This window comes from Aspergillus aculeatus, assembly GCF_001890905.1.
Source record: "Aspergillus aculeatus ATCC 16872 unplaced genomic scaffold ASPACscaffold_3, whole genome shotgun sequence".
NCBI classification, from domain to species: domain Eukaryota; kingdom Fungi; phylum Ascomycota; class Eurotiomycetes; order Eurotiales; family Aspergillaceae; genus Aspergillus; species Aspergillus aculeatus.
Genome location: NW_017962978.1, coordinates 2,404,643 through 2,426,940, shown reverse-complemented (window position 1 = coordinate 2,426,940; position 22,298 = coordinate 2,404,643). Strand labels below are relative to the sequence as shown.

The window sequence follows — 22,298 nt, the reverse complement described above, 5'->3', positions numbered from 1 at the left end:
AAATTTTTAAAAAATATTCTTATTTTAATATAAGTACTAATTTATTATAGTCTTATTTTTTTATTTATTAAAGACGAATACTACTAATAAAACTATCATTAAAATTTTTATTTGATATATTAATAATTAATAATATTTTAATTTATTTTTTTTAAGATTATAACATCTACTGAATAGAATTATAATATATATAGTAAAAAAATATTAATTATAATATAATTTATAAAAATCTAAAGAATAAAATTAAATTTTTTTTAAAAAAGTTCTTTATAATATTTATTAATTACTAAATATCAGACTATTTCATAATTTTAAAAAAATCAAATATATATTAGATAAAATAAACTGAATTTTTACTTAAATATTATTTTTAAATGTAATATTAATTTAAAAAAGTTAATATACTGGCCGATGAATTTATATAGTAGAAAAAACAATAAATTAATAATTAAAAATATAATTAGATTATATTATATTTTAAATAGTTAGATCTAAATTTCTTATAGTTATTATAACTATTTATATTATTTATATTATTTTTATTAAATAAAAAGCTATTTTTAACTAATTAAGCCCTCTGTGCTAATTATAAATTAATTAAATTAATTCTAAAAAAATACTATTAAATAAATAACTTTTACTTTTTTTAAAATAAATTACTATTATATAAAAGATATTTAATAATATTTAATAAGAAAAATCTATACATTGAATTATTAAATAAAATATATTATTAGTTATTAACTGTATATTCTAAATAGATAAAGATTTTTAAAATTAATTAAATAATATTATTATTAAAATATATAATATAAGAATATCTAATGATATTTAAATAACTATATAATTGATAAATATAAAAATTATAAATAAAAATAATTATTTAAATAATTTTAATTACTGTTAATCCACTAATTATAATAATATATTTCTATAGATTTTTATATATTATTTAAAAATATTTAAAAATATAATATAATATATATAAAAATAGATTAGTTTATTTATTTATTAAATTTATTTCTATTTAAATAGGATCTTCGTATATTATTATTTTTAATGAAAAATCTTAATTTATTTTAAAATTTTAATAGAAGTTTTATTATATTTTTTAAATTAAACTAAAATTTTTTATAGGATGTTATTTTTAAATTAACAGACAGACGGAGAATATAAATTAATATTTAATTTAAAAATTAATTTTTTATTAATAATTTTTATAATAATTAGTTTAAACTACTATTAATAATAGACTTTCCTGCTGCTTATTTTTTATATATTAATAAAAATATTATTATTTAAACTTAGATATAATTATTAATTATATTTATTATTTAATTAAAAATTATTTAAGAAAATTATATTCATCAATAAGTAACGAACAGATCGCGCGGAATATAATCTACTATTTTAAAAAGATATTAAAATTATTTAAAATTAATAATTAGAATAAGCTAACTGCTACAGAAAAAATACTTTATTTAAAATAAATCAAAAAGTTTATATAAATTATAATATTTAAAAATAAAATAATTTCTATAAAAACTTACAGATAAATAATATAATTTTTATATAATATAATAAAAAGAGGAAAATATATACTAAATTAAATTTTTTCAAAATATTAAAATCTATTTCATATTTTATATAAAAAACTTTATTTAATTATAAAATTAGAGTTATTATTGGAATAAATCTAAAATTAAATAAAATCTATCGAAATTAATAGTAAAATTAAACATAAAATTAAATAGGTTTTAGACTTTTATATATATTAGAAACGACTAATATATTACATAAAATAAGAAAATTTAATAAAAAAAACTATATCTAATATTCTGCAGATAATTCAAGAAATACTTTTATATTTCTAAAAAAAATTTAAAGTTTTTATTTAATAAATTCTAATTTTTTTAAAATAGTTAACTATCTGATTAAAAGCTGCTGCAGAAAAGATTTTTAATTCTAATAATTTTAATAATAATTTTATCTATAATTTTAATAAAAATTTTATCTATAATTTTAATAAAAATTTTATCTATAATTTTAATAATTAAATATAATTTATAATTATATTATAAAGACGGCTCTGAAAAAAAGTATATAAATATTTTTTATTTATAAACAGCTAAAACTAATCCGAAGAATAATATAAAAATAATCTAAGTAGATTTTCAGATCTAAATTAATTTAATTAATTTAATTTATTTATTTTATTTATTTTTTATACGGATAAGATAATATTATATAGATATATAGCTGTCTTTTTCTTTCTTTTTTTTTCTTAAGATTTTGTTAAAATAGTACTAAATTAATGGAATCAAGTTGATCTGAATGGCCGTCACAAATAATTAGATTTTAAAATATTAATTTTAAAAAGATTTAGATTTTTTATTTTTGATATTTTTTAATAATTTAATTTATAAATTTATAATTAAATCTATTAATTTAAAGAAGACTTATCAAATTAAATATTATATATTAAAAATTATAACAATAATATTAATTATAAATACTTTTTTTTAATTTAATAAAAATATATTAATAATCTAATAAAAATTTATTATAAAATATTATAGTTTTAGTATAAAATATCATATATTAATTGTCTAAAATAAAAAATATTATTTTTTTCAAAAATATCAAAAATATAGAATATTTTTATATTTTTAATATTATTATTGAAAATGATAATATTTTTAAAATAAAATAATATTAAATTATAATAACTATAGTTAATTAAGACTAGTTCCAGCCGAATTCTGTTTATTATTATTATGTTGTTCTTCTACAGCTGGAATAATTATATATAGAAAAATCTAATTATTATGAATAATCTATAAAAATGTAATAGATTAAAAATAATTTTATCTTTTTATTTTTTATATAAAAGTTCTAATATTAAAAACTTTTACTTTTTTAAATATTTAATTTTTAAGATCTTACTAGATCTTCGAAATAGTAAAAATTAGTTTTAAAATCAATAGACTGTTATTATTCTATATCTAATTAATCTCTTTTTCTCTATAACTGTAATAAAATAAATCTTGGATATTAATATATAATTAAGTAAGAACATAACCGGACTTATAATTAAAAAAGTCGGAATATTTTTACTTTTATTTTATTAAAATCTTACTTTTTATTCAAACTTTATATAAGATATAATACAAACTTTAAGTAAGAGGTAAAATAAAAGTAAAAATAAGATAAAAAATAAATAAAATCAATTTCTTAAACAAATAACTGATTAAACTGATTGAATTAAATAAACTAAACCAAAACTACTTAATTAATTAAAAGAATAATAGCAATTAATCTCTTATTTATAGCTGAATAGCTATATTAATATCTCGAGATTTTCTACAATTATATAAAACATATAAATAATATATAAAAATAAAAAAATCAATAAATTTCTATTAAACAGAAATAAAAGAATAAATAGAAATGGATTATTTTAAATTATTTTCTCTGCTGAGGGTTATTCGAACTCGGAAATCCACACCGAAAACTGGTTAATCTGAGGCAGCAAACTGGTGAGCTTAAGGCAGCAAACTGGCCATATAGTTGACATACTATTTACTAATGAGCTATAATATTATCTAAAAAAAACTAGAGTATAGAACTACTATTTTAAATCTTAAATAATTGTTTATATAAACAGAAGCTATAAAGATATAGAGAAAAAGAAAATCTTTTATCATAAAACAAAAATTTTGATATAAAGCCGAGCTTTAAATATTACTTAATATCTCAAATTTTATATTTTATATATTAAACTAGCGTTAGATTGGTATATATAAAAATTGTATATAAATAAATAAAATAGCCTTTTAGTTATTTCTTTATTTTAAGATATATTTTAATTAGCACAATCCATCCATCCTGTAACAATAATAAACTTAATTTATATTGATCCAATTATAGGTATAAGAATAGACAGCAGAATATCAATAATCTTAATATAGTAATATTATTTGTATATAAATTTTTTTTATAAAGTATAATATATATTATATTAATCTGTTCATATCAATGTTCTAACATCTATCGATTAATAGCCGTCTTTTCAAGTATTCTAGTGGTAGAACTTTTAACATTATATTGATCCTTTACAATAAGTTACTTCACCATTACATAATTGCCCTAGTTGTTATTCTGCCGCCAGATTTCTTATTCGCTGAGTGGCCGCATGGTTTTCTGTAATACAGATATACAGATAGAGATAGTCAGCCGAGGCTCAGTAGAAAAGTATAGTATCTCACATCTATAATTTAGGAAAAGGTTTAGTTGATTCGCCTAACAGTAAAAACAGAGAGTCCAGGATAGCTTAACATCTAATTCCAGCAACTGATAAGAGCACCAGGTCGAGAACAGCAGAACTCGCAATGGTGGAACAGTGGAGTCTGCTTCAGTCACCCTGCTTCTATGACCTGACTAAGTACTAGAATGTACCTTCTATCTCTTACGTTTCTCTTCCTCTTTTCTCAGCCTTTTACGACTCTCATGAGCAATCATGTCACTCAAGTCCTCCTGGAAATTCCACCCAGGGTCCATGTCGCGATGCTTCTGTGACTCGTAGAGTCTCCTGATATCAGCCTGCCCCATTCCGTCTCCCGTCTGCAAAGCATCTGGGTCAAAAGAAACATCGACATCACCCGGCTTTTTCCGCTTTCTGGTGCTGTCATCAGATCCCAGAACCGGTAGGCTGTCCGAGGTTTTGTGAAGATCATAGACTCTATCAGCCCCAAAAAATCCCTGGACATGAGCCTGCCTCTCAGGGATAATCTGGAAGGCGCTTCTCTGGGCCGCGGATTCCTCTGTTTGAGTTCCTCGATAATGCTTCCGCACGTCGAACTCACCAGCAATGCTTTCAGGGCCGCCTGTCTCCGTTGGAACAGCGGATGTCAACCCACTGGGCGTCTCCAAACCACTAGGAGTTTGCATTCCCGTGTCCACATCCTCATCACCATCCCCAACACTGCTAGCTGCGTCTTCTTCATCGTCATCGCTCTCATCATCACTTAACTCCGGTGCCTGCAATTCGCCCCAAAGATCCTTCTCCACAGGCTCACCCTGCTGGACAGCCTGCTGAGGCTGCAGAACACCGAAGATGTCACCACCGTAGAGGGGCCTATTATGCTCATCGACCGGAGGCTTTCCATATCCACCCGGGTGATATCCCCACATCGCGCCTGGAGGCGGGGGAGCGTTCAGACCTGGTATTTTGAGAGCAGGATAGGATGGAGGTGGACCATAACGTTGTTGATTGATCAACCATGGAGGTGGAGCACCCGGGGGCATATTCAAAGCCTCTTTTAACTCAGCACTAAGCTCTCCAGGCCGAAGATGTCTTAGATTAGTCTCATATTCCTTGCCCTCGTAGTAAACCTCCCCGTAACGTGTGAGTTCTGGCTTTGTTTGAAATCGAAAAAATGCTTCATAGAGCTTTTGGTAATCGATATCCAACCTTCCCATCTTCGGCTGAACCCTCTCTCTTTGCTTTTGTTTCAAAGTCGCCTGCTCTTGCTTCTCTAAAGCAGCATCACGCATCTCAGATATCCCCGTTTCCTGAATGAACTTCGGCAATGCAAACGGAGCCTTTTCAACTCCTCGTTTAGAGGATAGATATTCTCGCTTCAATGACCAGTGCGCTGGTACAGGAACAACGTTTCGATGCGATTTGAGGTGAACAAGCAGCCGTGGATCGGGCGCTGATGTGTCCGTCCATTCAACAATCTCTGGCTTTCGAACCATTGCCTTCAATTCGGCGACAGAAAGTTTGTTCAACTCCTTCCGTTTTCGTCTTGACAGAATAGGCTCTTTGGCCTCTTCGTCCGGGATTTCATTATCGTCATCGAAATAAATAATAGGTCTGGGAAGCTCCTTTGTTTCCGATCTTCCATCTTCGGAGTCTTCAAATTTGCCAATGACGTCCTTATACAAATGCCACAGTGAATCATCCCTCGCCGAAGCTATGATACTCTGAAAGGTTTGCGAAATAACTTCGGGTCCAGGGAGCGAAGGGTCGTCATGGCCCGCAGATTGCCCATTAGGCGTGCCGCGGATAATCTCGGTCGAATTAGCCTGTACAAAGCGCGAATCAATACAATGTCGTTGCTAGGCTTTGAACTGAGAACGTACCTGAGACTTCAGAGCTTTCTTCTTTGCTCTTCTCAGCTGATTTTTACTGGCTTTCATGGCTGGCTTCAGTATGATTGGAACACTCGGTTGTACTTCTCTTGGCTTCGCAGTAACCTGCAAAGGAATGCGACCGATAAGCTAGAAAAGCTGTGTGAATGGCGTAGTAATGGTACTTAGGTCAAAAGGCTAGGTTCTCGTGCCTAGGAGCAGGGCGGCGAGGAAGTTGCGTGGTCCGGAGGTGTTCCAGCCACTAACGCGATTAGAATCACGTGGCATTTTCACTCTCGGATAAGAGGTAGTCTAGGTAGGGATTCTAATTGTACGCTTAATGCATATGTTCCTGGGACTACAAGACATTCAATTTGCAAAGACCAGATATGATCTGGGATCTCAAGCCGCAATATTCTGCGCTGCGCCAAAACTTCAGATGTATGGGGTTTGTGATTGGAAGTGTGATTGACCTATTGAACATCTATTGTCGACTACATAGACCACTCCCAGAGGCCCGGTGTTTGTGATTTGGGTCTTTTCAGTGTTTTGTCCAGTGATCAAGCACACATGCAATCATTTACAATAAACCGGGCTCGGAACGATGCCATGCCTATACCACGGCAGAAGGTAAACAGGATGTCTCAGTTCCAATGATCTAGACGTGCAATCTGCGATATGTGCTAATGGTAGACTATTTCTTCTTCTTGGCGGACCGCGATTCTGTGGTTTTGAATGAGGTCGTGTCTCTCGCATAATGCAGCCATCAAGTTGGTAAGACTTACCTGCGGCGGTTCTCTTTTTCTTTGGTCTACCTTTCCCTCGTAACTTGGCACTGTTGACACCGGTAAGAATGGTTCCAGAGGATTGTCAGGGAACATACATTTGGATGGCTTCTTCCCGATCATCTTCCCCTTCATCAAACATTGTCAAGCCCAGGGGCTTGTATGTGGCTTGCAAATCTCGGAAAGAGACGGTTTTCTTTGGATACCATGCCGAAAGACTCGGACCGCGCAGTCTTTGACGTAGGACCTTGTTTCCCAGGCGTAGCCTCTCCGGATTGAAGTTTAGTGAGAAGATCCGGCACTGGACCTGACGAGAGATGAGTTGAAGTCCACAAGTATGATGAGGGTAGGAAAGAAGCAAATATCGTTGGCACAATTCATATCTTTCCTGAATCAGCGTACCTTTGCCAGCTCTAATACTCGGCTGTATTGGGTGGCCATCTTGGGCAATCGGGCAATAGCCACTGAGATGGAGTTACAAACTGCGCCTAAGACTCTACCCCGTATCTACTTTTGAAGCCACACCACGTGACCAGGGTATTTTTCCAAACCCGAAATGATCCATGCAGTCACAATATTTGGCTTGTACACAAATCCCCTAACATGCCTTCGAAAAGGAAGTCTGTCTTTTCCCCAGCATCAACTGGTAATGATAAAAAGATAAAGGTGACCCGCAGCTCTAAATACCGGACTTGATTGTTTTGAATCCTGACAATAGGTAGCGCAATGCACCTGAACGCGCCCAACATCCACCCATCTTGCATAGGCAGCATGATAAAGCATTTTCTCACCTGAAGGCTGTGGTTCGCGACGCTATCGACAACCGCAGCCTTTCAATGAACACGAATAGTCAGGCAGCTTCAAATATCATGAGGCTTCTGACAGAGCTCGATGCTGCCCTATGTCACGAAGAAGTCCTTGTTCCTTCATCCAACAATTCAGAGGATCAGAATATCCAGATTATAGCAAACCAGCATAATTCCCAGCTCCCGGATCTGCCTTGGATCTCGGATAGCGCCCTTCGAAACGCGGTTTTCACGCATCCAGGCATGAAGAATGACATCGGCGCCACTTACGATCGCCTTGAAGTCCTTGGCGATGCGTACATCGAAATCATATCCACGAGACTTATTTGGGACAGGTTTCAGGATATATCCTCTGGTCGAATATCGCAGATCCGTGAGACACTTGTAAGAAATGATACTTTAGCCGAGTTTGCAACAAGATATGGATTTGACACCAAAGCCTCTGTGCCGTCGCACTACGCGGATCAACCAAAAAGGTGGACAAAAACAAAGGCGGACATTTTCGAAGCATATGTCGCGGGTCTTGTATTATCTAGTCCAAGCGACGGCTATGGTATAGCTGAAGAATGGTTGACAAAGCTGTGGTTGCCCATGCTTGAGCGACTTGGCGACCAAAGATCTACTTTGCATGCCAAGGAAGCGCTTGCTAAGAAGATCATGGGAAAGGGCGTCAAGCTTCGCTACGCTGATGAACGCGCTCCCTCGCCGCAAGGAAAGGGGACGCAGCTCTTCTATGTTGGGGTATATCTTACCGGATGGGGCTGGCACAACAAGCATCTCGGTTCCGGCCAGGGTACCAACAAGGCGATCGCAGGGGACGAGGCAGCCCGACAGGCATTACTTAATGTCCAACTAATTGATGAGATTGTGAAGATGAAGAAAGCAGATACATTACCCAAATCTTGAAGGTTCTCTTCCACCTTGTTGGCCGCGGTTGTTGTTGAAATTGGCAATTTTACTGTGTCAATTACCAACTAAGATTGCAGAGCCCAGAGCACCAAACCTTCTTGAACTACCTAACATGCACAGGCTGCGATAATGCTCGGTGATTACGAAGTCAGCCGCCAACGAATGCCTGGACGAACATTATAAGCGATATTCTTACTTGTCAATTATCTAGCATTATACCTCTTAGATCAAATGTATGTACCCATTACGTGTATCTAGTCAAACGGTATCCAGAACATATACATATAGTTATACCATGAATGTATAACCTAGACTTTCTAGCTCGTCTTTCATCCTGGTCCCGGGGCAACCCATGCTCAGTAATTGCCTGTGAGACAATATACATAGATTCTCGAGCTGCGATGGCATCCTTTAGCAAGCTTTTTAATCATACGAATAGATATACTTGTACATTCCAGTTACAATAAATCTATTCACGTGGTTTCTCTATCACCGAAAGAACTCGTGATTGGAGCCTTCGTCTGATATACTGAGTACATGCTCATAGTACATGGTACGAGTATTATGAGTAGCAGAGGAATAACTTTTAATGATCATTTGTGGGTTCGTAGCCCAATAACTACTTACTTACTCCGTACTCTGTACATATTTTGAAACCTAAGTAAACCTGCAGCCCGGCGAGTACGCCAATCAGCTCAGATGATGCATACTTTGTCGGGTACCACCCACACCGCCAAGTGGATTCATTGCCCCTCACTGGAAGTGGGCCCAATCAGAAAAAGCATCGAGTTGAAGTGAAAGCTTCAGGCGCACACACATTTTCTAAAATTACAAGGTACAGTACAGAGTACAGTACATATGACCAGCAATGATGACCCCGCTTTTTCAAGGTGGTTGTCGTCATGTGGCAGATCATCGACCGACCGCCCCATCATATGGTATGCCCCATAGCATCATCGTTTCTGCTATTAACGTGCGAGTGTAGTGACACATAACATATCAGTGATAAGTGATTTATGCTCCTGAATTCTGCAGGTCATCAGGTTCACAGCCTCCACACAATCAGCTTCCTGACTATCAAAGACCAAGTTACTGGCTCTACATCAAATATTTGCCTCCCAATGCCGCCACGCGCCAACCCCGCAATCCCATGAGCGCTGCTGAATTTGCTTCTATTAGTCCCTCAGCCCCCAGCCATCGGCGCGTTGACTCATACTTACCTTAGCCTGTTTTTGGAAAAGGGGTTCACAGGAAGTAAGAAAGATCAATTCCGCCGGTTTAAAGATCTCGTGAGCCCTCTTTGAGAACCCTTTTCCCCTTCCCATAGCGCAAGGCAACAGCAGGAAATATTTGTCCTCGCCTTATACTTAGTATCCATTCATCTCGGCCATTGTGAGCCTTATCGCCGAGACCCAAATCATACCTGCTTATTGCCACCAGACAAAGAGGGAGCCCTGACAAATCAACAGCACGTGTGTTTTGCCAGCATTGATCAGGTCTCAATTCCATTGACTTCCATTAACACGCTATCAATATCCATAGCACCTTTCCGCCTTGTACTCGAAGATTACATTTACCCAGGGCTGACCTTAAAAGCAGTGATTTCTGCTTTCACCAACATTTTCCCTAAACCCTAAACTTTGACTCACCCTTGCCCGTGCCTGTGACCGGGGCTTGGGAATCTTTCTCCTTGATGACCTCACTCACTACTGCCTCATCGCTAAAACCAAGCGATAAGGCCAAAATGAGTCGTCTCCCATCCGTTTCCAGTCTGATGTCGCCTCCAGAGTCGAAACCTCTGGAGGTCTTCAATCCGACTACGATGTCCAGTTTCACACTGTCGCAGGATCCGGCATATAGTCATAGTATGGAACTTCCTCCTATTCCAGGCAATCGGAAGCGTACTCAATCAGAAATGGATTTGCCATCCCCGCCTGTTACGCCCTATGCTGGAACTAAAAAGAGGAAATCATATGTCTCCGAACAATTTGACAAAGATGCTGTTGGCACTTCCAGAGATCCTCTTCTATTCCCCCGACATGAATCTATAAATGACATTGCCACTGACGAACCTCTGTTTGGGCCCATGCTTCCCAACACCGCGGAAGCGTTGGTCAACCAACATATCAATTCTCACATGGCGATGTTCGAGAACAAACTAAATAAGCCGACGCGCGACGAGTATCTTCTAGCTCTTTCATGCGTACCGATCGTATCTTCGCAATTTAATCGCAATCCAGCAGCATGGGCCAAAGAGGAGCGAGAGACATTAGAGCGTCAGTTGTTACTGATGAACCGATGTCGCCCACGGTCAATCGAGTCCAGGTTGAAGACACTGGCACCAGCACCAGCGAAAAGGGCGCTGGCTGCACAGCCTCGTGTTCAACGGGCCTCTAGAGTAAAGCGAACACCGAAGTCTACACCAAAGCAGACAATTCTTGAGAGTTTTGACCTCCCGCCATCAAGCGCGAAGCAAGCTCGCACTATAGGAACTAATCGGGACGATATCGACTATAGCTCCATCCAAGATTTTTCTCCTTCGATAGAGACTCTTGGTGGCAATGCAAAGGCGCTAAAAGCAGACTGGAAAGGGCAGGTGTTAGACCTCAGTCTTGACCCTGACAGGGATCTACTCAGTTCAGCAGAGCTTAGCCTGGCAGCAACCCTGAGGCTCTCATGCGCAACGTATTTGTGCAGCAAGCGGCGGATCTTCGAAGCTAGAGTCAAGGCACTAAATGTTGGTAAGGAGTTTCGAAAGACAGACGCTCAACAGGCCTGCAAGATCGACGTGAACAAGGCAAGCAAACTGTGGACTGCTTACGAACGCGTGGGCTGGTTCAACCCAGAACACTTTCAGCAGTATCGCCAACAGTAGGGCTTGGAATCTCAAGTTATCTCTCACATCGAAGTCGTCTTACTACCGCCTTTCCTCCTGGGTAATAAGCAATCCGGCATGCGATGTTTGGCAGTGCATCATGTTATATCATATTTGTTCACGCGCTTGTTAACCTCATCACTCACTAACCATGATTGTGGTATATTGCTTAAATTTGCACTTAGACATAGCAGCCTTCCTGTGATCGCATAGAACTTCTTGCCGCCCAGTGATCATTGCGGCATTCTATGCATTTTATTAACCATTGGTCTTTTATAATTAATACCCCGATCGCTTCAGGCTTCTCCCCATTCAATTTCTGCAACAGGATGTTCATGTCGGCTTGTGTCATGTTGCTACAACCCAGTCTCTGTGCTACCATTTACTCAGGCCTCCGGCGTGGGGTTGGTCATGTTCATTTAGGGCACATACCTGCCTTTGCTTTCAACCCAGAATCAAGAATCTGTATTATCTTGCTAGTAAATTGTCTGCATCGTGCCTAGATTTAATTTGTCTACTAACCACGACTCATACCTAGAATAAAAACCATAGACCATTGTGTAATTCTGACAGATCGAGCAAAGTGTATTATCTTGGAAGAAAACTAGTTTCAGGACCAGTCAAGCCATGCACAGATGCTGCGGCAGTCGGCAGTTACCCGACTATGGGAACTGGGAAGCTTTACCCGCCAACTACGCAGTTTCCGATTTCCGGATCCTCAATTCCACGCCACCCGATCCGCCTATAAACATCGCGCAACGCCTGCCTCAACGGATACTTGAATTGGAACGCATCCATTATCAATTCGCGTCTTAGGCCCGGCGACGTATGGGCTCGATCTCACTAGAAATGTCACACACAGAAGCCACTCGTACGGAGTATAACAATGAAGAGCATGGGGGGCCTGGCGATGACAAGAAGTCCAAGACTAGAAGACCAGCAAGTGAGGACAGCACCACCCTTGGGATAGCATGATTTCAGTCTGATAAATATGAACAGATACTGCTTTCCGGCAGCAGCGTTTAAAAGCCTGGCAGTGAGGGAATCAAACTTGATGGAAACCCAGTCAGCTAAGAAAGCTGACACATGCAGGCCAATCCTGACCCCTAAGAGCGTGTTGCCTCTCTTTTTTGTCATTGGTGTCATTTTTGCCCCGATCGGTGGTCTTTTACTATGGGCCAGCTCGCAGGTATGTGTTTTCTTCAACAAACTGTTACGTCTAGGAGGCTGAAAGTCCCCAGGTTCAAGAGATAGTCATAGACTACTCAGAATGCGCCAGCAAGGCATCCTCCCAACCGACCTCAATTTCAGATAGAGTGAAAACCTCGTTCAGATCGAGCAATGAACAATCAACACCGACTTGGCAGAGCCTGAACAAGAATGGGACAACCGTCTGTCGCTTGATTTTCGAAATTCCTGATAAATTAGAACCGCCCGTATTCATGTACTATCGCCTGACCAACTTCTACCAGAATCATCGCAGATATGTCAAATCACTCGATATTGATCAGCTGAAAGGAAAGGCCGTCGACAATGAAACTATCAGTGGAGGATCTTGCGATCCGCTCAAGCTTGACCCTTCTGGGAAAGCGTATTATCCATGTGGTCTTATTGCAAACTCGCTATTCAATGACACAATTAACAGTCCCGAGCTCCTGAACGGCGACGATGCTCAGACATATTACATGACGAACAAAGGTATAGCGTGGGACAGTGACAAGCAGCTGATCAAGAAGACCCAGTACAATAAATGGCAGGTGGTTCCTCCGCCTAATTGGCATGATCGCTATCCTAATGGATACGTTGACGGAATCCCCAATCTTCACGAGGATGAAGAGTTCATGGTATGGATGAGAACCGCAGCATTGCCGGCTTTTAGCAAATTGTCGCGGCGAAACGATACCACGGCCATGGCTGCGGGAAGTTACCAGCTCGACATTGAGGACCGTACGTTTGAGTATCGCAGCAATTACCAAGGTTGCTAATTGCAAAATAGGCTTTCCCGTCACCGAGTACGGTGGTACGAAGTCGATACTAATTTCCACTCGGACTGTTATCGGTGGTCAAAATCCCTTTATGGGGATCGCGTATGTAGTCGTCGGTGGTGTCTGCATTGTTCTCGGCGCGCTCTTCACCATTGCTCACTTAGTTCGACCCAGGTACGCACTAAAGCCTCAATGGGCCATTCTGCAGCTCGAAAACCACACTGCTAATTCGCGCTTTAACCAGAAAACTTGGTGACCACACCTATTTGACCTGGAACAACGACCATGACAGCCCTGCTACCTCAACTGGAAGAGATGGCAGATTTGGATCCCATGCTCCATAGGGATTTCCTGGTGTTCGTCTCGTCACCTCTTCCATAGGAATGTAATGTCTCTTTTCCTTCTGTTTCAAAGGCTGTCTTTTCGTTACATGGTAATCGCGTCATTTAAATCGGATTCTGATGTTTCTGATGCCTATGTTCACGGAGTTGCTTGGCTCATGTACTCATATTTGTCTACACCAAATTGATTGAAGCTACCAAATCAGTTGCTGTTCTTATCAGACGCGTCCCTGGGAAGGCTGCTGCTGTTTTCCCCCATCCGGGCATCTACCCCTAGCTACGGCATTCTCAAGCACCTAGGATTCCTGTGACCAATATGTTATACTTGGCTAACGACACATTCCACGTAGCTGTTGGTAACAGCTTCCCTTTCTTTTACTTCACTCGGGTATTCCTTCAAAGGAAACTATTATCTTACTCAAGAAACCAGTATGCCTCGGAATTTCATATGCCTTTTGTTGGTGCTCGTCATGATGGGTATGCAGGTCTTGTGCGGCGCGTCGTCTTTAGACCGCGGTTTCTGTGCCACGCCTGCGCCCAGCGAACGACTGAAAGCAGAGTTTAGGAGGCTGAGCATATCAATACCACGAACCAACTCGAGCTTTGTTTATGAGACCCGAGAGGCCGAAAGCACGATTGAAATAGAAACATGGTTTCATATCGTGAGCAGCCAGGCTGCGGCCAACTCGGTTTCGGACCAGATGATAGCCTCCCAGGTTCGTTTTGTCCTATCACCTAGGTCATTGTCCCTATAAATTAACTCGAGTGTAGTTGATCTATCTACAAAAGGCATATGAGAATGCCACCATATCTTATCGCCTCAAAGGCATTACTCGTCATGTGAATGACACATGGGCCTACAACCAGGATGAAATTGCCATGAAAAGTGCTTTGCGCCGTGGGAGTTACAGCACTCTTAATGTTTATTTCCAGACAGATCTTCAGATTTCATCTGATGGAGGTGCTCGAGCATTGCGCGATGTCTCTGCGCGACAGATGGGTACTCTATCGTCCAGCGTACTCGGCTTTTGCACTCTGCCTGACCCAAGCATAAATGCCAGTAGCCCACGTTCCACCTATATGAAGGACGGCTGTAATGTCCTGGCCCGGACCATGCCCGGAGGTTCCCTAGCGCATTACAACCGAGGAGGAACGGCTGTCCACGAGATTGGGCACTGGAACGGACTTCTCCATACATTTGAAGGAGACACTTGCTCATCCAATAACGAAGGCGACTATATAGACGACACCCCACAACAATCTGAACCGACAAATGGTTGTCCGGCTCAGAAAGACTCATGCCCAGACCTCCCTGGTCTGGATGCAATCCACAATTTTATGGACTATTCATCTGATGATTGCTACGAGAACTTTACACCTGACCAAATTGAGAGAATGAGGAACATGTGGTTTTCCATGAGGGCAGGGAAGTGAAGGAGTAGAGACACGTCGAGGTTTACTGCATATAGTCTGTACACAGCACCTCAGACTACTCCTATTCACGTTTCATTCAGTAACGTCAGCTATTATATTACTTGGTCGCAGTTGCTCGTGTCAAGCGGACCTAAGAGTTTGCGGTAAATATTATACCGATCAATGGGTACGGCAAATCCATATGTGACTGCATTAAGATGGTAGCAAATCAGGTTGTCATCACAGTAGTGATAGTAGTAGTGGCAGTGGCAGGAGTGGTAGTCGCCATGCCAAAGCCAAACATATCATCTCAACTATCGCTTTCGTTTCTTGCCCCGCTCCTCATCGTCCAAACTGCCTTCCCTATCCTTCTTCTTCGCCTTCAATTCGAGCTCGTCCCAATCCTCACCGCTCTCTTCATCCGCACTGAAGTCATCACTTGCTTCAGCACTAGCATCATCATCAAATTCGCTGTCATCTTCGGAGCTCTCGTCCGCAGCCGCAAGCTCGGATTCTGAGAGCTCAAACGCAGACTCCTCTTCCTCGTCCGATCCGCCCTCAGAGTCGGATTCTGCTGCCAAGAACGACCAACCTCCATCCACAAAGAATCCGTAGGGGTCACTCACTACTGTCTTCATGATAGTGGTCCAGTTTAGATTTAGGGGGCCTTCTGTGAAAGCGAGGTCGACAGAATCCAACCAATCTTTCACACCCTCCAACGACTCCACGGGAATGGTGTTGATGTGCACGGGCGCCCGGTGGAAGTCCTTGAAAACAAAGACAAGGTCAAAGTTTTTGAGTCCAAACTGTAGAAACATTAGAGTCGACAAGACCAGTGAAAAGGCTGTAACTTACCTGTACTCTTTCTAGGTGGGCAATTTCAACTTCGTTAAGAGTGATCACCAAGAACGGGGGCTCAGTCAATTGGACGAGAGCGTCTGTAGTAGGCTGAATTAAGACATTTGACCGGTTGGGAACGCCAGTGAAGCCAATTTCTCTGAATGGGATATCAACATCGACTCCTTCGTCTTTGCCAGCATCTGCGATCTTTTCAGCAAACGCCTTGAACTCGCGGTCCAATGCTGCTCTTCGTCGCCGTTCTTCTTGTTCAGCCTCAAACTCCTCTTCGTCCCCATAACGGTGTTTACGTCTGCGGTTCCCAGTCTCATCGAACTGCATCTCAGTAGCTTCCCTGTAGAATTGAACATCCCTAGTCTTCCTTTTTCCTATCAGTATAGGTGTCTTCAGATGGACGTGTATCAAGACGATCAACTCATGAGCGCATGGTTGGAAAAAAAGATGCTTCACATTGCTGAAAAGCACATCGACGTGTTCATTGCGGAAGGGCGACAAATAGCGAAGGCCGTTCTGATGTATCTCAACCTCACCAGGGACTCGCTTCCCGTCCAAAGGTGGCCGCAGATAAACGTCAGGTAATTTGACAGGACGACGGTCTAAAATGGTTATCCTGAATCCTCGCATAGGCAATGATCACTGAGTCACTTACTCCTGACTTCAATCAATTTGTCCTGCTCGACCACATCCTCCATTTCCTTCTTTTCCTGCTCACGTCGCAGTGCATTTTTCCGAAGCTCTGTGATATCTTGAGCCACCTGGGCGAGTCGATTATTATCTTTAGACCTAAGAGTCAGGTTCCGTAGAAAATGTGCCGAGAGATCCTCGAAGGGCTGATCATCTTTCCTGCCAACACCTTGGCCTGGTGATAGAAAGTTGATTCTCAGATAGGCATATTCCCCCTCGTCACTCTTGCTCGCATTCTTGATGGTATTGATATGAAATGGGACAGGTCGGCCCATGATGGGGACGATGACTGTGGAAGCCTTGTGGTCGACATAGATAGTGAGGTCTTTCACTTTTGTCGGCAATTGATTATCCCTTTTGTAAGACTCGAATCTCTTAAACTTTTTGTGTGTGACCCCATTTTCATCCCCTGTAGTACCTGCGAACCTGTCCATCCCTTCTTTTGTTTTCTTGGTGGCTAGCTCCTTTTGATGCTCACGACGACGCGCCTCTGCGCCTTCATTGATTTGGGTTGGCCTCTCGGCACGCAACTTCGTTCGAGTGACATTCCTGCTGGCAATGGCGCTCGACTTGACCTCCTTCTTCTCCTTGACGGGCTTTTCAGATTCTTCTTCATCCCCAAAATAGAAGGAAACTGAGTCCATGTCCACACCAGCGTCTTTCGTAAAAACAAGTGGCCCATTTTCGCCGACACGGACTGTATCAGTGATGACCATTGAATAAACGGAGCTACCCCGATCTTTTGCACTGGAATCCTCAACATCAGTAAGCCCAACAGTGACTGAAAATGTCATGCCACTCTTCAATATCTTGTCATTCTTCCCATTTAGCAGCATGTTAGAATCGCGGAGTTCAATTCCTACACCTGCGCCAACCGATTTAACGAAGTGCGTCTCAAGCTCTGGCTTTTTAGCCCGAACCAAACTGATCGCTTTGTGATACAAGTCCTTAGCCACTGCACCCTCACGAATGTCTTTGACGACTGCATCGTGAACATTCAGAAGGAACGCATAGTTTGCCTCCTGAGACTTGCTTGGATCAACAAGGTATGTACGCGCGATGAGCGAACTGTAAGTCCTGTAGCGTATTCCAAATCCTGCGACAATGATCCCTGGTTGAAGATTGTTATTGTCGGAAGAAGCTGTTAGCCGAAGGTCATATTTTCCTCCACTTTGTACAATAGGACCGTAAGCCCAGTCAATTTGCTGGGGATCGAATTCACTTGGGAGTTTTGCTAATTTGTTGAAAAATTTAGCGTCGTCAATCTTCGCGTCAATCTTCATGGCGAGAGCCTTGTGGGTCATTTGCTTCTCTTCATCAAGGAGACGAGACATTTCGTCCACAAAATAATCGGCCATCAAGCCACTACAGGCTCTTGACGCATTTCGGATGGATACCTTCAGAACAGTTAACGATTGCAATTCTAGCTGACACGACGCAGCTTGGAGGAACTGACTAGTTCATCTGTATCCTTGACTGCAAGTGCAGCTGACAGGGCGCCAGATATGTCGACTTCTTCCAATTCTCCACCACCAGCTGCGTAAGCCCTCCTCCAATCCTCGGAAAAGGGGCCAGAAGCTGTATCCTTTGGCAAGATACCAACTTTTTTCTAAAGCAGCACGTTGTACCTTAGCATGTGATGTTCACCTTTATAGCCGTGCCATAACTTACACCAGCTGTCTTGATGACCTCTATGCACTTCTCAAATGATTTCGTTTTCTCTTCTGGATTCTTCGAGGTCACCAAAATCTCTACTGGGACTTTCCCCCCTCTCAATGGCTCAAGATGTTTGGCTGTAGATTAATTTTGCTTAGTAAAAGGTATATCGAAGTACCGGGCACAGGAACGTTTAAAGAATCAAAAAGACCGAAGGATTTACCTTTCTTAGCGGTTGTAACGACATATACCACCTCAGTGGTGAATACCAGGAGAGTAGCAGGGAATTCATAGCCAAGTAGCCAGAACTAGTCATTTGTCCATTAGTGTGTTGCCAGACTGTTTATCACCTCAGCAACAACTCACATGCATCGCGTTGTTTTTTTGAAAACTGTTAGCCTCGTCTGTCTTCCCCATGAGAATAACAATAGATGAAACGCCGCCAAAAGTGGCATTGTTGGAGCGTCTATCTGCTTTCCATGCTGAATAGAAGCTCGTGAGTCGGTTGAAGAATGTATTCTTATCAATCACAATCTCTTCTGCCATGGTGTAGGGTTTCCAGTGACGCGGGCTAAACGCTTAGAGGTTCGCCGTACGTAGCAGCACGCAGTCCTTTAACAAGAACTCCCGGACAAAACTAGAATGAACGTTCAAAGGTGGAACTGGAAAGGGAATGGTCGAAGTGATAGGCTGTAGGAGGAGAAGCTACAGACTACCCTGGGACGAGATCTGAAGCTGCCGGTGTTGCAGAAAAATTTATCGGAAGAGAAGCGTGTTGAACCGCAACTGAGCATTTAATTTACAGTTGCGGAGGAAGCCAGGCGCAATCTTAACGCGAGACGAAGCGCGTTCTCAGAAGGTTAAGTAAGATATTAGTAAGACATGTTTGAGCTGTTTGATTTTAATTTTGTGTGACCGTCTGTTATATGTATACCTTTGAGTATTTGAGGGTACAGTGCATCGTTTGTGTTGACCTCAGTCTGGCCGATATCCCCATCGGCTTCTTCAGGACTACTTCGTCAGGTTTCTCTTCATTCTTCATCTGAGATACTACCTGATCGCACAACGTTGTAAAATCTCTCACCGACCTGTCACACTCTTACTCATACACAATGCACATATGACCGAGTCGTTCATGAAATTCGAGTATTAATTTGCCATGCTTTCGTCTTAGCCGCTAGTGCTCTTTTGCCAAAATCGAAGCCTGGCTTTGCGAGATCTTCTTCTGAGTTTTCAAGATGACAGATGATCTATCATCTGCTCGTACAGATCATGCGAGCATCGACGACCTGATTCAATCGGACTCAACCTCTCGAAGGAAATCTCGACACAATGCTGCAACTGGTGCCTCTGCTGCTGGTACTCGTGCTCTGAGTGCGCAAATTGTTGCCTTTTATTTCAGGGCACCTATAAAGGCCTTTTTTCGTACCCGAGTTGAGTATGAATTCAAGTTGCCCACTCAAATCATTTCTGTTGGATATTAACAAGCCTTGCATTTGCAGCTATATGGTGTGTAGCCTGGCCTTCCACGTCCCTATCACCTCAGTTCTTCGCTGATTTTTCCGGTTCTACTCTAACTCTGCAAAGGCATTTGCCAGGGCTGTTAACCCCCACTCAGCGAAGTCTGGCTGGTCCTTGCATACGACCACACCCGGGCTCTTGATGCACGCCGTTCGTACGTATGGTTGGCGCTTCATTCCCAATCAAGTTATGCCCCCTTTGTTAGCGAATGCCGCGTGAGCTCTCCCAATCATTGTACCACATATATGTGCATATCCTCTAACTACCGCAGAGTTGGTGCCATACTTTACACATCATATCTCCAGGTTCTTGGAAGTCTTAACGAAACTGTGTCGCAAGGCATCAAACGTATATACCCCCCTCCTCCGCCTTCAAACACATTCGCAGCCGGATTCATAGCCGGAACTATTCAGTCTATAGTAGCCGCTCCCCTTGATGCTCTCCAAGTCCGTCTAAGAACAAGTGATCTTCTTGAGGGGCAGTACCGGAGTATGTGGCATTATGGCCGTCAAAAGCTTACTCAGATTGGAGCTCGGGGTATTTTCGCAGGTTGGGGCCTTTCCTTCCTGCGTGATTCCCTTGGCTATGCATTTTTCTTCTCATCGTTCGAATTCATAAAATCTCAGGGGTACTACTCATTTATCACGTGGTACTATGGGTCGTTGCATACTCTTAATGCGCAGAGAGTGCACACTGTCCAGTCCGGAAACCACAGTGTCTCACTCATAAGACCCCATTATGCATTGGAGCCATGTTTTCTCATGGCCGCGGGTGTGATAGCTTCAGTGGCTCAACAAGCCATACAACGACCGCTGTCGGTCATTCAAAGCATCCATGTCACTCGCTTGGAATATCTTGACCATCAAGCCAGTCTCTATCCTTCGAGACGACAAATGCTACGTCTTTACTACCATGCATATCAGGAAACATTGAAAAGATGCAAGCGAAAGGCGACTAGGGTCGGGGGCTGGAGGAAGTGGCTCTTTCGTGGATTTGCCAGAGACGCTATACGTCAAGTGCCAAGCACAAGTGCTGGGCTTGTGATTTTTGAGTTGGTCCGTCGTAAATATGCGTATATGTCGGATAATGTATATATTGAGAGGGATGGATATAGTATTCTACTGCCGTGAGAAACTATAGCTTTCGACTTTTCTAGGTATAAAATACATAGTTTCTTCTTCGTGGCATGAAAAGGATCGCTATTCTCACCGATGTTCTCATTGTCTTGGTCGAAACAATATCTCCGGCTTACCGTCCTCATTCCTATTCTGGAGCATCTTCTCCCACACGGCGGCCTTCTCGGCTACGCATCAGTTCAGGCCATTGAGATATGTGCTATGTTAGAAATTGCCAGCTACTGCAAGATACCATCAAGTAAGGTACGTCCCTGTCGGAAAGGGGTAGGTGGTGGAAATGGCCCCGAGAGGGTTTTTTGACTGGTCTGAAATTATATGTATATAAAATGACCATATGAATATTGAAATGAACTTCTGGTAAATAACTATATAAGTGTTATGAGAACAATACTTAGTGTACAGTAGTCCGCACTGTATGGATCCTTAACTGTTTAGTAGAAACTTGAATGATATAAATCTCTTTATATGTAAGATAGTGCCCTAAGTAGCTTATAAATTATATAGGAATAGCTTCAAATATACTACTGTTAGATCTTACATGGCATAAATATTACTTATTGGATTTGAAATTAAAATATTTGTACTCGGTAGATTACTTATTATTGTCATTACCGGCGACCCTGTGACTTTCTGCCACCCAGCCTCGGCAGTGTTCTGCCATACCAATCTGCGCAGATATGTAAGTAGCTGGGCACTCAATCATAAGTAAATTCAGAAGTAGTTTTTAGATTCATGAAATAAAGATCAACTATAAACATAAACACCGAGCTATCTTTCTACTGTAGAGTAATTAAAAAAGTAAGTCTTTCCTTGGCCAGAGCTCTTTTCCACAGTATACAACTAGAATCACCTACTCCGGAGTAGAATTGTAGGTTCCATCAAGCTACATGCTGGAACATAATAGATGAATCTAGGAATAAAAAACTGGTAGTCAAATCGCATGTCCGATATTTAGTGAACAGAAGTAGAATTGATTCAGAATTTCTTTATCAATTGAGAGTATAAGGTATAATCATTTACAGGATAGAGATGACCAATGTTGCTTAGGGGGGTGTTGTTGCATCGATGAGTCTCTACGTATTGGGCTGTTGGTGGAGACTAACTTGGGACAAAAATATGCATATTAGGTACTAAGTACACTAGGCAAACGAGCGGGTAGTTACCGCAATGACTCTTGTGGTACGTATGGAGTAC

The 22,298-nt window shown here is 40.7% G+C and overlaps 7 protein-coding genes across 7 annotated transcripts; 5 read left to right on the top strand and 2 right to left on the bottom strand.

The window, feature by feature from the left end:
- Positions 1 to 4,224: 4,224 nt before the first annotated feature.
- ASPACDRAFT_114355 (U2 snRNP complex subunit CUS1) lies at positions 4,225 to 6,376 on the bottom strand. Its single transcript, XM_020195791.1, has 2 exons — positions 6,148 to 6,376; positions 4,225 to 6,075 (listed from the first exon to the last, which is right to left on the bottom strand). Exons 1-2 carry the CDS (start codon positions 6,202 to 6,204, stop codon positions 4,462 to 4,464), a joined length of 1,671 nt encoding a protein of 556 aa, XP_020059665.1. The 5' UTR covers positions 6,205 to 6,376; the 3' UTR covers positions 4,225 to 4,461.
- Positions 6,377 to 7,534: 1,158 nt separating this feature from the next.
- Positions 7,535 to 9,050, top strand: ASPACDRAFT_114354 (ribonuclease III). Its single transcript, XM_020195790.1, has one exon. The coding sequence runs from the start codon at positions 7,790 to 7,792 to the stop codon at positions 8,630 to 8,632; it is 843 nt and encodes a 280-aa protein (XP_020059664.1). The 5' UTR covers positions 7,535 to 7,789; the 3' UTR covers positions 8,633 to 9,050.
- Positions 9,051 to 10,379: 1,329 nt separating this feature from the next.
- ASPACDRAFT_40637 (SWIRM domain-containing protein) lies at positions 10,380 to 11,510 on the top strand (the record flags this gene model as incomplete). Its single annotated transcript, XM_020200791.1, has 1 exon — positions 10,380 to 11,510. The coding sequence occupies one exon, from the start codon at positions 10,380 to 10,382 to the stop codon at positions 11,508 to 11,510; it is 1,131 nt and encodes a 376-aa protein (XP_020059663.1).
- A 782-nt stretch (positions 11,511 to 12,292) lies between these two features.
- Positions 12,293 to 14,230, top strand: ASPACDRAFT_114350 (CDC50/LEM3 family protein). The gene is made up of 6 exons (XM_020195789.1): positions 12,293 to 12,453; positions 12,510 to 12,546; positions 12,603 to 12,699; positions 12,752 to 13,457; positions 13,507 to 13,669; positions 13,740 to 14,230. The coding sequence occupies exons 1-6, from the start codon at positions 12,360 to 12,362 to the stop codon at positions 13,837 to 13,839; spliced, it is 1,197 nt and encodes a 398-aa protein (XP_020059662.1). The 5' UTR covers positions 12,293 to 12,359; the 3' UTR covers positions 13,840 to 14,230.
- A 79-nt stretch (positions 14,231 to 14,309) lies between these two features.
- ASPACDRAFT_50662 (zinc metalloprotease) lies at positions 14,310 to 15,270 on the top strand (the record flags this gene model as incomplete). Its single annotated transcript, XM_020202373.1, has 2 exons — positions 14,310 to 14,552; positions 14,608 to 15,270. The coding sequence occupies 2 exons, from the start codon at positions 14,310 to 14,312 to the stop codon at positions 15,268 to 15,270; spliced, it is 906 nt and encodes a 301-aa protein (XP_020059661.1).
- A 146-nt stretch (positions 15,271 to 15,416) lies between these two features.
- spt16 (chromatin-remodeling protein SPT16) lies at positions 15,417 to 19,197 on the bottom strand. Its single transcript, XM_020204699.1, has 7 exons — positions 18,814 to 19,197; positions 18,671 to 18,755; positions 18,463 to 18,584; positions 18,248 to 18,400; positions 16,757 to 18,188; positions 16,105 to 16,703; positions 15,417 to 16,055 (listed from the first exon to the last, which is right to left on the bottom strand). The coding sequence occupies exons 1-7, from the start codon at positions 18,991 to 18,993 to the stop codon at positions 15,564 to 15,566; spliced, it is 3,063 nt and encodes a 1,020-aa protein (XP_020059660.1). The 5' UTR covers positions 18,994 to 19,197; the 3' UTR covers positions 15,417 to 15,563.
- Positions 19,198 to 19,685: 488 nt separating this feature from the next.
- ASPACDRAFT_76393 (putative mitochondrial carrier protein) lies at positions 19,686 to 21,098 on the top strand (the record flags this gene model as incomplete). The annotated part of the gene is made up of 3 exons (XM_020204698.1): positions 19,686 to 19,880; positions 20,035 to 20,183; positions 20,240 to 21,098. The coding sequence occupies 3 exons, from the start codon at positions 19,686 to 19,688 to the stop codon at positions 21,096 to 21,098; spliced, it is 1,203 nt and encodes a 400-aa protein (XP_020059659.1).
- Positions 21,099 to 22,298: the final 1,200 nt, after the last annotated feature.